This window comes from Hypanus sabinus, chromosome 2 (genome assembly GCF_030144855.1).
Source record: "Hypanus sabinus isolate sHypSab1 chromosome 2, sHypSab1.hap1, whole genome shotgun sequence".
NCBI classification, from domain to species: Eukaryota; Metazoa; Chordata; class Chondrichthyes; order Myliobatiformes; family Dasyatidae; genus Hypanus; species Hypanus sabinus.
Genome location: NC_082707.1, coordinates 196,839,813 through 196,856,751, shown reverse-complemented (window position 1 = coordinate 196,856,751; position 16,939 = coordinate 196,839,813). Strand labels below are relative to the sequence as shown.

Below are 16,939 nucleotides of genomic sequence, written 5' to 3'. Positions count from 1 at the left end.
GGAGCAGGAGCAAGCCAGCAGGCCCATTAAGCCTGTTCTGCCATTCAATATCATGGCTGATCTGACCGTGGACTCATCTTCACCTACCTGCCTTTTCCCCATAACCCTCAATTCCCCTACTATGCAAAAATCTATCCAACCTTGTCTCTAATATATTTACTGAGGTAGCCTCCACTGTTTCATTGGACAGAGAATTCCACAGATTCACCACTCTTTGGAAAAAGCAGTTCCTCCTCATCTCCATCCAAAATTTACTGCCCAGATCTTCAAGCTATGTCCCTTAGTTCTTAGAGATAGGATCTATGGGCATTTAGAGAATCATGGTCTGATCAGGGACAGTCAGCATGGCTTAGTGAAGGGCAGATCGTGCCTAACAAGCCTGATAGAGTTCTTTGAGGAGGTGACCAGGCATATAGATGAGGGTAGTGCAGTGGATGTGATCTACATGGATTTTAGTAAGGCATTTGACAAGGTTCCACATGGTAGGCTTATTCAGAAAGTCAGAAGGCATGGGATCCAGGGAAGTTTGGCCAGGTGGATTCAGAATTGGCTTGCCTGCAGAAGGCAGAGGGTCATGGTGGAGGGAGAACATTCAGATTGGAGGGTTGTGACTAGTGGTGACCCACAAGGATCTGTTCTGGGACCTCTACTTTTTGTGATTTTTATTAACGACCTGGATGTGGAGGTAGAAGGGTGGGTTGGCAAGTTTGCAGACGACACAGAGGTTGGTGGTGTTGTACGTGGTGTAGAGGATTGTCGAAGATTGCAGAGAGACATTGATAGGATGCAGAAGTGGGCTGAGAAGTGGCAGATGGAGTTCAACCCGGAGAAGTGTGAGGTGGTACACTTTGGAAGAACAAACTCCAAGGCAGAGTACAAAGTAAATGGCAGGATACTTGGGAGTGTGGAGGAGCAGAGGGATCCCTGTACATGTCCACAGATCCCTGAAAGTTGCCTCACAGGTAGATAGGGTAGTTAAGAAAGCTTATGGGGTGTTAGCTTTCATAAATCGAGGGATAGAGTTTAAGAGATGCGATGTAATGATGCAGCTCTATAAAACTCTAGTTAGGCCACACTTGGAGTACTGTGTCCAGTTCTGGTCGCCTCAGTATAGGAAGGATGTGGAGGCATTGGAAAGGGTACATAGGAGATTTACCAGGATGCTGCTTGGTTTAGAGAGTATGGATTATGATCATAGATTAAGGGAGCTAGGGCTTTACTCTTTGGAGAGAAGGAGGATGAGAGGAGACATGATAGAGGTGTGCAAGATATTAAGAGGAATAGACAGAGTGGACAGCCAGTGCCTCTTCCCCAGGGCACCATTGCTCAGTATAAGAGGACATGGCTTTAAGGTAAGGGGAGGGAAGTTCAAGGGGGATATTAGAGGAAGGTTTATCACTCAGAGAGTGGTTGGTGCGTGGAATGCACTGCCTGAGTCAGTGGTGGAGGCAGATACACTAGTGAAGTTTAAGAGACTACTAGACAGGTATATGGAGGAATTTAAGGTGGGGGGTTATATGGGAAGCTGGGTTTGAGGGTTGGCACAACATTGTGGGCCGAAGGGCCTGTAATGTGCTGTACTATTCTATGTTCTATTCTCACCTACCAGTGGAAACAACTTTCCTGCCTCTATTTTATCTATGCCTTTCATAATTTTATATGTTTCTATAAGATCTCCTCTCATCTTTCAGAATTCCAGCAAGTACAGTCCCAGGTGACTGAACATCTCCCCATAGTCTAACCCCCTCATCTCTGGAATCAACCTGGTGACCGTCCTCTGCACACAGTATGCCAAATGCAGCCCCACCAATACCGTACACAGTTGCAGCATAACCGCCCTGTGCTTAAATTCAATCCCTCTAGCACAGAAGGCCAACATTCCATTTGCCTTCTTTTACCATTTAAATAATAATCTGATCTTCCATCTTTCCTTCCATAGTGGAAACCCAAAAGACCATAAGACTTAGGAGCAGAATTAGAACATTTGGCTCATCGAGCCTGGCCACCGCAGCTGCCTGTGTATAAATTCCACAAATTCACCACCCTCAGGCTATACAAATTCCTTCACACCTCTGTTTTAAGTGGATGCCCCTCTGTCTTGAGGCTGTGTCCTCTTGACCTAGACTACCCCACCATGGGAAACATCCTCTCCACATCTACTTTGTCTAGGCCTTTCAGCATTCAAAAGGTTTCAGTGAGATTCCCCCTCATCCTTCTAAATTCCAGCGAGCACAGACCCAGAGCTAGCAAACGTCCCTCATTTGATAATCCTTTCATTACCGGAATCATCCATGTGAACCTCCTCTGAACACTCCCCAATGCCAGCACATCTTTTCTTAGATGAGGAGCCCAAAACTGTTGACAATACTCAAGGTGAGGCCTCACCAGTACCTTAAAAGCCTCAGCATCACACCCCTGCTCTTGTATTCTAGACTTCTTGCAATTAATGTCAACATTGCATTTGCCTTCCTCACCATTGACTCTACCTGCGAGTTAACCTTTAGGGTGTTCTGCAGAAGGACTCCCAACTTCCTTTGCATCTTTCCTTTAGAAAATAGTCTGCACATTTATTTCTACTACAGAAGTGCATGACCATGCATTTTCCAACAATGTATTCCATTTGCCACTTTCTTGCCCATTCTTCTAATCTGTCTAAGTCCTTCTGTAGCCTACCTCTTTCCTCAACACTACCTGCCCCTACACCAATCTTCATATCATCTGCAAACATGGCAACAAAGCCATCTATTCCATCATCTGAATCACTGATATACAGCATAAGAAGAAGCGGTCCCAACACCGACCTCTGTGGAAAACCATTAAACACTTGTAGCCAACCAGACAACGATCCTTTTATTCCCACTCGCTGCTTGCTATCAATGCCCTAACTATGCTAGAAACATCCCCGTAATTCCATAGGCTCTTAACTTGCTAAGAGCCTATGGCACCTTGTCAAAGGCCTTCTGAAAGTCAAAATTATCAACACCACTGCATCCCCTTTATCTATCCTACATGTAATCTCCTTAAAGAATTCCAGCAGGTTCATCAGGCAAGATTTTCCCTTTAAGAAAACTATTCTGACTTTGTCCTATCTTGTCCTATATCACCAAGTACTCTATAACCTCATCCTTAACAACTGACTCCAACATCTTCCCACCACTGAGTCAGGCTAACTGGTCTATAATTTTATTTCTGCTGCCTTCCTCCTTTCTTAAAGAGTGGAATGACATTTGCAATTTTCCAGTCCTCTGGCACCATACCAGAATCCAATGATTTTTGAAAGACCATTCCCAATGCCTCCACAATCTCTACCGCTACTTCTTTCAGAACCCTAGGGTGCAGTTCATCTGGTCTGGGAGACTTATGTACCCTTAGGTCTTTCAGCTTTTTGAGCACCTTCTCACTTGTAACAGTAAATGCACTCACTTCTTTTCCCTCACACCCTTCAACATCTGACACATCGCTAGTGTCTTCCACAGTGAAGACTGATGAAAATACTAATTTAGCTCATCTGCCATTTCCTTAGTCCCCATTATTACTTCTCCAGCTTCATTTTCTAGCAGTCCTATATCCACTCTATCTCACTTTTTTTTTAACATACCTAAAAAAGCTTTTACTATCCTCTTTTATATTGTTTGCTAGCTTGCTTTCATTTCATCTTTTCCCTCCTAATGATTCTTTTAGTTGCTCTCTGTAGGGTTTTAAAAGCTTCCCAGTCCTCTGTCTTCCCAATAATTTTTTCCTTTGTTGAATGCTCTCTCTTTTGCTTTTACATTAGCTTTGATTTCCCTTGTCAGCTACGGTTGAACTATTTTGCAATTTGAGTATTTGTTTTTGGAATACATCTATCCTGCACATTCTCATTTTTTTCTGAAACTCAAGCCATTGCTGTTCTGCTGTCATCCCTACCAGCATCTCCTTCCAATTTACTTCGGCCAATTCCACTCTCATACTGCTGTAATTTCCTATGCTCCACTGAAATACTCTTACATCAGGCTTTACCTTCAAATTTCAAATTGAACGCAATCATATTGTGATCACTGGTTCCTAGGGGTTCTTTTACCTTAAGCTCCCTAATCACTTCCAGTTCATTACTTAACACCCAATCCAGTAAGCTGATCCCCTAGTAGGCCCAACAACAAAATGCTCTAAAAAGCCATCTTGCAGGCATTCAGCAAACTCACTCTCTTGGGGTCCATTTCCAACTTGATTTTCTCAGTTGACCTGCAAGTTGAAATTCTCCATGACGATCATAACATTGCCCTTCTGAAGTGCCTTTTCTATATTCTGATGTAATCACGACCCAGCTACTGTTGGGAGACCTGTATATAATTGCCATCAGGGTCCTTTTACCCTTGTAGTTTCTTAACTCAACCTACAAGAATTCAACATCTTCCAATCCTATATCATATCTTTCTACTGATATGATGCCATTCTTTATTAGCAGAGCTGCGCCACCCTCTCCGTCAACCTTTCTATCCCTGTTACATAGTGTAACCTTGGTCATTCAGCTCCCAAATACAACCATCCTTCAGCCACAATGCAGTGAAGGCCACAACATTATAACTGACAATCTGTAAAAATGCAACAAGATCATCCACCTTATTTCTTATACTCTGTGCATTGAGATATTACGCTGACTGCTGCATTTGCTACCCTGTTTGATTCTGCATCCCTAATGCACTGATACTCACCCTGCTGGCTCCAATTACGTCCTATCATCTACCTGCCCCTCCTGACAGTCTGACTGTACGCTATCTTTGCTTTTTTACCATCCATCCTATCCTGAGTCCCTTCACTCTGATTCCTACTCCCGCTAAATTAGTTTAAACCCTCCCTAACAGCTCTAACAAACCTGCCTGCAAGAATATTCATTTGCCTCGGTTTCAGGTACAACCCATCACATTTGAACAGGTCATACCTCCTCCACAAGAGATCCTAATGACCCAAGAACCCGAAGCCATGCCCCCGCACCAGCTTCTTAGCCACACATTAACTTGCCAAATCATCCTGTTTCTACCCTCATTGTCAAGTGACACAGGTAGCAATCCAGAAATTACTATCTGGGAGGTCCTGCTACTCATTTTTCAGCCTAGCACTCTAAATTCCTTTTTCAGAACCTTTTTGCTCTTCCTTCCTATGTCATAGGTACCAATATGTACTAAGACATCTGGCTGCTTTCCCTCTCTCCAAGATGTTGTCGAGGCGATCTAAGACGTCCTGACCTGAGAGGCAGGCAACATACCATTCGGGCATCCCGTTCACATCCCCTGACAATTGAATCCCCTATCACTACTGCTCCCTTCTTCTCCCTTTTCCCTTTCTGCAGCACAGACCCATGTTCAGTGCCAGTAAGCCAGTCTCCGTGGCATCCCCTTGGGAGGACATCTCCCACAACAGTATATAACGCAGTATACTTATTATTGAGTAATATGTTTATTACTTATAAAGCAATATACTCTCAGGGAAGAGAACTGGTGCATAACTAGTGAGTAGAATCTAAGAGCAGTTGATGGAAATGTGGGATTAATTAACTCATTTTATTTTATTTTATTTAGAGAAACAGTACAGAACAGGCCCTTCTGGTCCAACAAGCCACACTACCCAGCAACCCACTTAAGTAACCCTAGCCTAATCACAGGACAATTTGCAATGACTGATTAACCTATTGACTGGTACATCTTCAAACTGTGGAAAGAAACCAGAGTACCCAGAGCAAATCCATGCAGTCACTGTGGGAGGACGTGCAATCCCCTTATGGACAACTCCGACGCTCCAAGCTGTAATAGTGTTGTGCCAACCACTAGGCCACCATAGTGTTTATTTAGGTAAGTTTATTTGGATGAGTGTCAATTGATTTCTGTTTGGAGCAGGCTCATTGGGCCAAAAGGCTAGGACTGTGACAGAAAATCAGAACAGCTTATTCTCATTTCCATCAAGGTGCTTTGATTCCTTGCTCTTGTGCCAGTCAGAGAATAAACAACATACTTGATAATAAATGGTAAATACAACGATTAGTACAGCAACAAACACAAAAATAACAGAACGATGAGAAAGGGAAAGAACACCGTTATAGGGTACTTACGTTGGAATACCAGCACGTGCTAGAACTTCCGCCTTCATTGCGTAGAGTCGGTCACTTTTACTTACTCCCAGTTTTATCTTCACTCTATCGTGAGAGTTATTATTGAAGAAAAATCCATTGTGTATCACAAATTCAGCATTGGATCGAGTCCCATAGAAAATGTAGATCTGAAAAATTGAGTATTTTCTGTGTGAGCTGAGTACAGACTATTTGGCAAATTACCGTAACCATGCAACTCCAAGTCTCAGATCTTAGTGCTCAGAGAGAAAGTCTCCTATTTGAATAAGAGTTTTTAAGCAGTCTTGGCTTAACTTGCAAATACATTTTCCTAAAAGGATTCAAGGCTTACTGTATTTTCAACTCCTTTTTACAGGGAACTCTAAAAAGAAAACTTATCGTAAATAACTAACGAAATGCAGAGGCACAAGAGTGAAATGTTTTCATTGTTTGAACTATACAACGAAAAATCTCTTGAAACAGAATGAGCAAACAAGGCAATTATAGGAATGAACTAAAATACTAAACTGCACTGCCTAGCAACCCACCTATTTAACCTTAGCCAAATCACAGGATAAGTTACAATGACCAAATAACTTATTAACTGGAACACCTTTGGACCGTTGGAGAAAACCAGAGAACCCATGGAAAACCCACACAGTTATGGGGAGGAACATGCAAATTCCTTACAGATGGTGCTAGAATCAAAAACCATACTTTGATGCCCCGAGTTCTAATAGAATTGTGCTAACCCTCCCATGGTGCCTTATACTTCAATAGTCTAATTTCTTAGTCTAGCTTCTTAGCATCTTTAATCCTAAAAATCTGATCATTGTCATCCAGGTTATTATTTCAGGAACATACTAATAAAGCATTGTTCCATAATTTAGAATTTATTTAAATCTTACATCCATACCACAACATGAGGAAGTAAAAATCTTTGTGTGTCACAGTGTACGGACATGTGAATTCAAAAGTCTAATGGCTTGTAGAAAGATGTCCCGTAGCCTGTTGTTTCTGGTTTTAATGCCGTGATACCGTTCGCCAGACGGAAGAAGCTGAAACAGTTTATGGTTGGGGTGACTGGTGTCTCCAGTGATCTTTCATGCCTTCTTTCTGCACCTGCTGCTATAAATGTCCTCAATGGAGGGAAGTTCACATCCACAGATGTGCTGGGCTGTCCATACCACTCTCTGAAATGCCCTGTGATCAAGGCTGGTGCAGTTCCTGTACCAGGTGGTGATACAGCCAGTCAGTATGGTCTCAATGGTGCCCTGTAAAAGGTCTTAAGGATTTGGGGGTCCATGCAGAATTTCTTCAGTCGCCTGAGGTGGAAGAGACGCACTTGTGCTTTTTTTTTGCTACAAAGCCAGTGTGTACAGTTCAGGTGAGATCATCAGTGACGTGTATACTGAGGAATTTGAAACTACTCACCCTGCAAAACAGCAGATCCATTGATGTTGATCAGGGTGAGCTTGTCTCCATTTTTTCTGTAATCCACAATCAGCTCTCTTGATTTTTGGACATTGAGGGAGAGGTTGTTATCACGGCACCACTGCGTCAGGGTGTCAACCTCTCCTCTGTCGGCTGTCTCATCACCGGTAGAAATAAGACTGATCAAAGTCTGCGAATTTGATCAGCGGATTGGAGCTGTGTGTTGCAGCAGAGTTGTGGGTGTAAAGGGAGTGGAGAAGGGGAATCAGAACATAACCCTGGAGGGCACCTGTGTTGAGGGACAGACAGGTAGAGGTGAGGGAGCCCATCCTTACCTCCTTCAACGATCCCAGTGGCAAGTCTAGGATCCAGCAGCACAAGGTGGGGTGCTCGCCAAGGTCTCTGAGCTTCCTGTCTAGACTGGAGGGAATTATGGGAACTGTAGTCCAGGAATGGCATTCTAACGTATGCATCACTCTTCTCCAGGTGAGGGAGGATGGACTGTAGTGCTGTGGCTGTGGCGTCATTGGTAGACCAGTTCCATTAATAGGCGAATTGTAGGGGGTCCAGTCTGGGTGGCAGCACACTGCAGATGTAGTCTTTAACTAGCCTCTCAAAGCATTTACTTATTATTGAGGCGAGTGTGACAGGGCATGCTACCTTAGTGTTCTTAGGTACAGGGACAATGATGGATGATTTGAAACAGGTGGGCATTACACTCGGAGAGAGGGAGAAATTAAGAATGTCCGTAAACACACCAGCCAGCTGTTCAGCAAACACTTTAAGGATGCGCCCTGGGATGCCGTCCGGCCCCACTGCCTTGTGGTTGTTGACATATTGAAATGTTCTACGTATCTCAGCCACGGAGATGACCAAGACGCAGGTCTTGTCGGCAGCTCTCCTCGGGGGTTCAGTCCTATCAATCTCAAATCAAGCATAAAAAGCATTCAGCTTGTCTGTGAGCGAGGTGGATGTACTGCTGTGTTCCCTCTTGGAAGTCCGCGATGGTACGCAGTCCTTGCCATACGCTGCGTGTGTCATTGTCGCAGAGTTGTGACTGGATTTTGTTCTTGTGTTGCCAGTTTGATGGCTCTATGTAAATTATCTCATGACTTCCTGTTGGTCTCCGGAGGTGAAGGCTTTATCCCCTGGGCTGACAGCAACAAGCACTGAACTATTTATCCAAGGTGACTCATACTGATTGGGACTTTTAAACTGAGGCCCATCTGACCATAGAGAGGAGAATGGGAATTGTTTTATTTCCGTTCTGATCAATAATCATCTCATCAAATATCAGATGATTTGATTAATTTATTTTACAGCTACATAAAAATTAACTGTCACATCTCTCATATCACTGCAGCAACAACATTTTAAAAGTACTTTACTGGGTGTAAGTGGTTTGGAAGATCTCACAATCACAAAAGGTTTGTAACTACCTTTATGAAGTATTACTGGTAGTCATGGCTTCATCTATTGAGTCTTTAAGGTCCAGAATTGGCTTCTTAAATCTCATACCTTTTCTACCTTTTCCGTAAGACATGGGAGCAGAATAAGGCCACTCGAGCCTGCTCTGCCTTTCCATCATGGCTGATTTATTATCCCTCTCAACCCCATTCTCCAGCCTTCTCTCGGTAACATTTGACACCCTGACTAATCAAGAACCTATCAACCTCTGCTCAATGACTTTTCATTCCTAAAAAGATGCTTTTTAACAACCAAATTTTGATCATTGGTACTAATACTTGTCAAGTTTTGTTTTATGACATTGCTGTTCAGTGCCTTGAGATCTTTTCAAATGATAGAGTCATACAGTAGTACAGAACAGAAATAGGTGCTTAGGCCCAATTCAGATTCCTGTTTAAGCTAGAACCATATGCCCATGATTGGCCCACATTCCTGTAAACCTTTTTGATCCAAGTACGCATCAAGATTACTTTGTTCAAGACTTTACACAAACACAAACCTGCATTATTAAATTTTGCATATGATCTTTTAAAATTTGAAACAAGTTCCCATCTTCTTTAAATTATTATGCACAAATATACTACTGTACAGAAACATGCCATTCAGTCCATCTAGTCTGTGCCAAACTGTCATTCTGCCTAGTTGCATCATCTTGTATCTGGACCACAGGTCTCTACACCCCTCCTATCCATGTACTTAATAGAGTATTTAGTTGGAGTATAAGTGTATATAGAAGAATAGTAAAAATAAAAGATTGTTCAGGGTCTTTACACTGGAAGTGTGGTCAACAAGATCCAAACAGGTTCATATATATTTTTCATTGATTAACTAAAGATGGTGGTACTTGGCAATATAGAGCAGATACTGTTCACACTTTATGCCAATGCACTCCAATGTAGCTTAAATGTTCAGCAAACAACCCCAATGACAGTTTTCACTAGTATTCCCCTGTATACTTTAAGCTAGTAAGGTACATAGGTCCGACCCCAAGCTGCAGCAAGTTTGATTTGGGTAACTTCTCCATGATAAGCTCCTGAATGTTCACTTTGTGACTTCAATTACCTACATGAAGAGTCTGGGCTCATCATGAGCTGAGTGTTCAGACAAGACTTTCACTTTAACCCAAGCTTGATGCATTTTTAGACAATGTGTAAAAACTGTGGGAAGTCCTACTGAAACAGTAACACATTTAAGCAAAAAACAGTGTGGGAAATGAAGCACAGGCATTGACAAAGGTGAGGGTTAGCATTTAAACCCTCAAAACTGCTCAAGTTATTTTTCCCCACATCCCCAGTCTCGTTGTCCTATTTGTCTAGAGTTTAGATTTAAATAAATTCATCCCAGAAAAAGCAGATTCTCAACTTCTCTGCACCGAATGCCATTTCTGTAAAAAACACAAGTATTTTATCCTTGCCTACAAGTACCATTACTATAATGCGATGATGCTAATGCTGCTTTCTTTACAAATCCCTTGAGAAATATGAAACCTATAATTTTCTTCCATACCTGGTCTTCAGCTTTGTAATCCTGCAGAGCCACACATTCACATCTGTCATCCTCCAAATTGTATCCAGTTGTGATCTACAAAGGGAAGAGCTGAACGTAAAGAGGGTGTATATAGAAGTTGCACAGAAAACAGGGATCTCCCAAGTTTTTGTAATAATTTAGGATATGGATTAAATGACCTGTGTGTTTAAAACAGCATAAGGCCAGAAGACACAGGAGCAGAATTAGGCCATTCAGTCCATCAAGTCTGTTCCACCATTTCATCATGGCCGATTATTTTTTCCTTTCAACCCCATTCTTCAGACTTCTCAAAGTTCAAAGTAAATTTATCATCAGAATACATACATATCACCATATATAACCCTGAGATTTATTTTCATGCATGCATGCATTCACAGTAGAACAAAGAAATACAATGGAATCAATGAAAAACTACACACAAAGATTGACGAGCAAGAAGTTTGCAAAAAAAAAAGATCCCCCCTAACCTTTGACGATCTTACTGAGATGCATCTCTCTCAAAAGGAGGTGTAAGGCGCTCCTTCCCTCCGCTAACCTGCAGGTCCCCTTGGACAAGGTGTAGTACCTGCTAAGCTGCACCCTCTTGCCCATAATCAGGGTCTAGTGAAGTCATGGGAGCAGTTGGTGGATGATCATATCAGCAGCTGGTGCATCTCACAAGTCCTGGTTATGCGACCACTGATGCCAGGCAGACAATCTCTGAAGAGTATTGATAATGGCTGGGTTTGCCAGACTTGTAAGGACACTACCCAGAAGAACGACAAACTGCTTTTGTAGAAAGATTTGCCAAGAACAATCATGGTCATGGAAAGAGCATGATCACCTACATCATACGACACAGCACATTAATGAATAAACAAACTGATCTCAAACCTGTAAACCTTTAAGTATAATGACTTAGCTTTCACAACTGTCTTTGGAAATTAATTCTACAGATTTACCTCCCTGAGGCTAAAGTAATTCCCCCTCTTCTCTGTTCTGAAGGAATGTCCTTGTATTCTGAGGCTATGCCCGCTAATCATAGACTCTGCCACTAATGGAAACATCCTCTGCACATCCACTCTATCGTAGGGGAAATATGTCTTCTTTCCATATATCACGAGACAAAAACAAATGATAGTTTATCGATCTTCACGGAGCGGTGCCTCAGAAAGGCGGCATCCATCATTAATGACCTCCATCACTCAGGTCAGTTTTTGTTCTCATAGCTACCATCAGGAAGGAGGTACAGAAGTCTGAAGACATACACTCAATGATTGAGGAACAGCTTCTTCAACTCTGCCATCAGACTTCTGAATGGAAACTGAACCCATGAACACTACCTCACTACATTATTGTTTCTACTTCTGCACAACTTAACAAACATAATTATTGAATATATACAGTACTTATAATAAATATTCACACCCTTGGAAGTTTGCATATTTTATTTACAACATTGATTCATAGTAGATTTAACTTAGCTTTTTTGACACTGATCAACAGAAAAAGACTCTTTGGTGTCAAAGTGAAAACAAAGTGATCTAAATAAATTACAAATATAAAACAAAATAATTGATTGCATAAGTATTCACTTCCTTTAATATGACACAGCAGATCATCAATGGTGCAGTCAATTGGTTTTAGAAGTCACGTAATTAGTTAAATGGAGATCACCTGTGTGCAGTCAAGGTGTCTCAATTGACTATAGTAAAAATACACCTGTATCTGGAAGGTCCAGCTGCTGGTGAGTCAGTATTCAGGCAAAAACTACAACATGAAGACAAAATAACACGCCAAGGAACTCCACAAAAAGGTTATTGAAAAGCAAAGTCAGGAGATGAATACTTGAAAATTTCCAAGTCACTGAATATCCGTTGGAGTACCAGTCACTTTGGACAGATGGGGCTTGTCAGCTGTGGTTGGCAGCTCATCTCAGAGAAGGAAAACTCTGATCTCAAACCTCAGCTGCCTTGTGGCAACACCCACTCATGGGGAGGGCCTCGGGAGAAAACCACGAGGGAACAATCTGGAGCTGGAGTCCGTAAAGCAATCCTAGGTTGAGTTCAACGCTGACCAGCAACTCCTGCAAAGCTGTTCGTACTGAACTGTATCGGTCTTTGCCATTCCTTTGGGTTCATCAGATGTGTGGAGAGGGGGAGCTTGCTACATGGGCAACAGCTTGGTCTCCATATTGTACTGCCCAGACTTGTGTACCTAGACAGCTAGGACGCAATATCCATGGTTAACTCTGACCCGCAGCGGCCCTCACTTCACCTCACTGTTAAGTCAATCATCAAAAAAATGGAAAGAATATGGCACAGCTGTAAATCTGCCTAGAGCAGGTTGTCTTCAAAAACTGAGTGACCGTGCAAGAAGGGGACTAGTGAGTGAGGCCACCAAGAAATGCAGGACAACTCTGGAGAAGTTACAAACTTCAGTTGCTGAGATGGGAGAGACCGCACACACAACAACTGTTGCCAGGTGCTTCACCAGTCGCAGCTTTATGGGAGAGTGGCAAAGAGAAAGCCTCTGTTGAAAATAACTCTCATGAAATCTCAGCTAGAGTTTGCCAGAAGGCATATGGGAGACTCTGAAGTCAGTTGGAAGAAGGTTCTGTGGTCTGATAAAACCAAAATTGAGCTTTTTGGCCATCAGACTAAGCGTTATGTTTGGCATAAGCTAAATACCACACATCATCAAAAACATACCATCTCTACCGTGAAGCATGGTGGTGGCTGCATCATGGTGCGGGGATGCCCCACTGTAGCAGATCCTGGAAGGCTTGTGAAGGTAGAGGGTAAAATTAATGCAGCAAAATAGAGGAAATCCTGGAGGAAAACCTGAAGCAGTCTGGAAGAGAACTAGGACTTGGGAGAAGATTTGTTTACCACCAAGACAATGACCCCAAGCATAAAGCCAAAGCTGTACAGGAATGGCTTTAAAAACAAAAGTTAACATTCTGCAGTAGCCAAGCTAGAGTCCAGACCTTAATCCTTTGTGGCTGGACTTGAAATCACAATCCTTATGTAATCTGACAGAGCTTGAGGAGTTTTGGAAAAAAGAATGGGGAAAAATTGTAGTGTCTTTTAAGAGACTTTTGGATAGGTACAAGGAGCTTAGAAAAATAGAGGGCTATGGGGAAGTCTAGTAATTTCTAAGGAAGGGACATGTTCGGCACAACTTTGTGGGCCGAAGGACCTGTATTGTGCTGTAGGTTTTCTATGTTTCTATGTGTCCAGATGTGCAAAGCTGATAGAGACCCATCCACACAGACTCACGGCTGTAACTGTTGGCAAAGGTACATCTACTGACTTGAAGGGACTGAATACTTAGATAAACAATTATTTTGTGTTTTATATTTGTAATTAATTTAGATCACCTTGTAGAGATCTGTTTTTGACGCAAAAGGGTCTTTTTCTGTTGATCAGTGTCAAATTTTTTAAAAAACCAAATTAAATCCACTGCGATTCAATGTTGTAAAAAAACTTCTAAGTGGGTGAACACTTTTAGTAAGCACTGTATATTTACTGTAATTCAGTTTTTTTTTCTATTATTACATATTGCACTGTACTGGTGTTGCAATGATAACAAATTTAACAACATATCTTGGTGATATTAAACTCAGTTCTGATTCTTTGGAGTCAGTTTCAATAAAAACTCCCTTAGTACAATAAAATGGACTCATAACTTCAAAATCAACCACATTTTGGCCTGCACCTTATTGCAAGCCTGCACTGCCTCTTCTCTGTAACTGTAACCCATTCTCCATTCTGTTACTGTTTTCTCCTGCACTACCTCAATGCACTGCTGTGATGAAATGATCTGTGTGGATAGCATGCAAAACAGTTTTTCACTGGACTTCTGTATACATGACAATGATAAACCAATTTACCAAAGCACATTGCACATTTAGACGGAGATGTAACAAAGATTTTTACTCATGTATGTCAAGGATGTAAGTAATAAAGTCAATTCAACTCAACCATCCCCAAATGTTGTTCACTTACAACAAATGGCATCTTCATGACACAACAATAGAGTAACATGTAAAAAGTGCCTGTGGGTGCTATGGCATGTTACATCCTTTATTTGGGGTTTGTGACTTCTCAAACACAGACCCAATAGATTCCCTGCACCTCATCGAGCAATTTATGCACAATGGGTGAGTAGCCAGACAGTTAACCCTTCTACCTGGGCAGAAGTGCACCAACTAAGCAAATTCAACAAATATCACTCGCTGTTGGGAAACCGGAACAGGGGTCGGCCATTCATCCCCCCAAGTCTGTGCTGCCATTCAGTTACATCATGGCTGATCTTGTGCTGCAACTCCATTTCTGGCTTAATATTTCATGATACTGAATAAAGGTTCATCACAGAGACACAGAGCTGAAATCTGAAGCAACACACAGAGTATTGGAAGAACTCAGCAGGTCAGGCAGCATCTGAGGAGGGAAATAGGCACTTGATGATTTGGGTTGAGACCCTTCATCAGGACTGGGTCAGGCTGAGACTCTACAACCAGTCCAGACTTATTTTTATCTAGAGATACAGAAAGGTAACAGACCTTTCTGGCCAAACAAGCTTATGTAACCCAATTACACTCACGTGACCAATTAACTTGCTAATCTATGTCTTTGGAATGTGGGAGAAAACTGGAGCACATGGTTGCTGATGTTGCATAGTGTTACACGAACAATCACACTACCACGTTGACCTAGTACGGGCCACAACTCGAAGTGTGACTGTCCATCTCCCTCCACACATACGGTCCGACCTGCTCAGTTCTTCCAGAACTTTGTATGCTGCACTTAAAGTTCATCATACCTTTTCCTGAAGCATCCTTTGTCCCAATATCCACAGTTGTATTGGAGGAAGAACACCAGATTTATATTGCTCTTTGCAAAATGAAGTGCTTACTAGCTACCCTCCTCAGCTCCTGGTCATAAATTTAAGGTTATCAATCTCATTCTTACACACCACATTTGAGGAAATGGGTTCTCTGCATTGGTCCTACAGTGTTCATTAAAAGCAGATGGCAAGTGAGATTCCACTAGCACATGGGTTAAGCTTTCATGCAGGAATCTGTTGGCTGGGTCACACTAATTTGTTGGAAGAAATTAGACAGTTCATTGTTGACTGCAATAATGAGGATAGAAACATAAAACATTACAGAACAGTACAGGCCCTTCAGCACACAAAGTGTGCCAACCTTTTAATCTACTCCAAGATCAACCGAACTCTTCACTTCCAGATAACTCTCCATTTTCCTATCATTCATATGCAAATCTTAGTCTCTGAAATGTCCCTAATGTATCTGCCTCTGCCACTGCCAAACCATGCAGCCATAACTCTGGGTAAAGAACATCCCCCCTATACTTTCTTAAATTGCTTTAAATTATACCCCCTCATATTAGCAAAGACAGGTAACCACATAATATTAGTGGCAAACTGAATGCTGAAACTGTGTCAAGGGGCTGTTTTCAAGTGGTAAATGTACTGAATGCTCAATTGTTTACATCATGTGGAACTAAGCTTTTCATATTGCGTAGATGGAGGTTTTCACCTACCAAACCATTGGTGTGATTGCACATATCCCACAAGGGTATCAAGGCCAAAGTGACCCGGGAACCATCTTCAGTTGGAATTTGATTCTGGCGTGTCATGACTGAAGATACAGCCCATCTGTAACAAACAGAGAATACAGCAGTTACAAAACTGGAAAGCAAGTATTTGTAACTAATGCTTTCCAAATCCTTCAGCATTCTGTATTTTTTGGAAGGAACTGCATAAACACATGTGAATATACACCCTGAGGGTGAATATTTAGCCAGTTACTCTTCATACACAAAAATCACATAGAAGATTCACACTATTTACATTGTGATACCACTGACGGAAAGTAGCCAATTGCAAATCACATTCTACATTTCAGGAAATATATATGCTTCAGCTATCAGCTCTACACTGCACTAGTATTGGGGGGGGGGGGCGATGCACAAAGGAATCCCAGTTAAAGCTGAGATAAGAAGATTCTCAACTCAGAAATCTCTGAATCTTCAGAATTTTCTGCTTCTGAGGACTGAGGACACACAGCTGTTGAAAATATATAAAGCCAAAATCAATAATTATTTTTTGATATTGAAGGACTCAAAGGTAATGGGATGTGGCACAAAATTTCAGCTGAGGCAGGGAATCAGTGATAATCACATAGAAAGAAGGAATAGGATTGAAGGCCAGTAACATCAGTCCTGCTACTTTTTACTGAATGCCAAGACCAAGGAGGACACCTCTGGAAGATGACTTTACCAGCTTTATTTCCTCCAGGTCTCTCACTACTTGTAAACACAAGAGATTCTGCAGATGCTGGAAATCCAGAGTAACACACACAAAATGCTGGAGGGGAACTCAGCAGGTCAGGTAGCATCTATGGAGTGGAATAAACAATAGACA

General features: G+C 42.0%; 1 protein-coding gene across 7 annotated transcripts in view; it reads right to left on the bottom strand.

Moving 5' to 3' along the window:
- setd3 (SET domain containing 3, actin histidine methyltransferase) overlaps positions 1 to 16,939 on the bottom strand; it is a 167,679-nt gene that overhangs the window by 27,563 nt on the left and 123,177 nt on the right. For all 7 annotated transcript variants that reach the window (XM_059962375.1, XM_059962352.1, XM_059962356.1 and 4 more), the window contains exons 8-10: positions 16,057 to 16,171; positions 10,487 to 10,561; positions 6,083 to 6,249 (exon numbers count right to left, since the gene is read on the bottom strand). In XM_059962375.1, the coding sequence (XP_059818358.1) occupies positions 6,083 to 6,249; positions 10,487 to 10,561; positions 16,057 to 16,171 (357 nt within the window). The remainder of the gene's footprint in view (positions 1 to 6,082; positions 6,250 to 10,486; positions 10,562 to 16,056; positions 16,172 to 16,939) is intronic.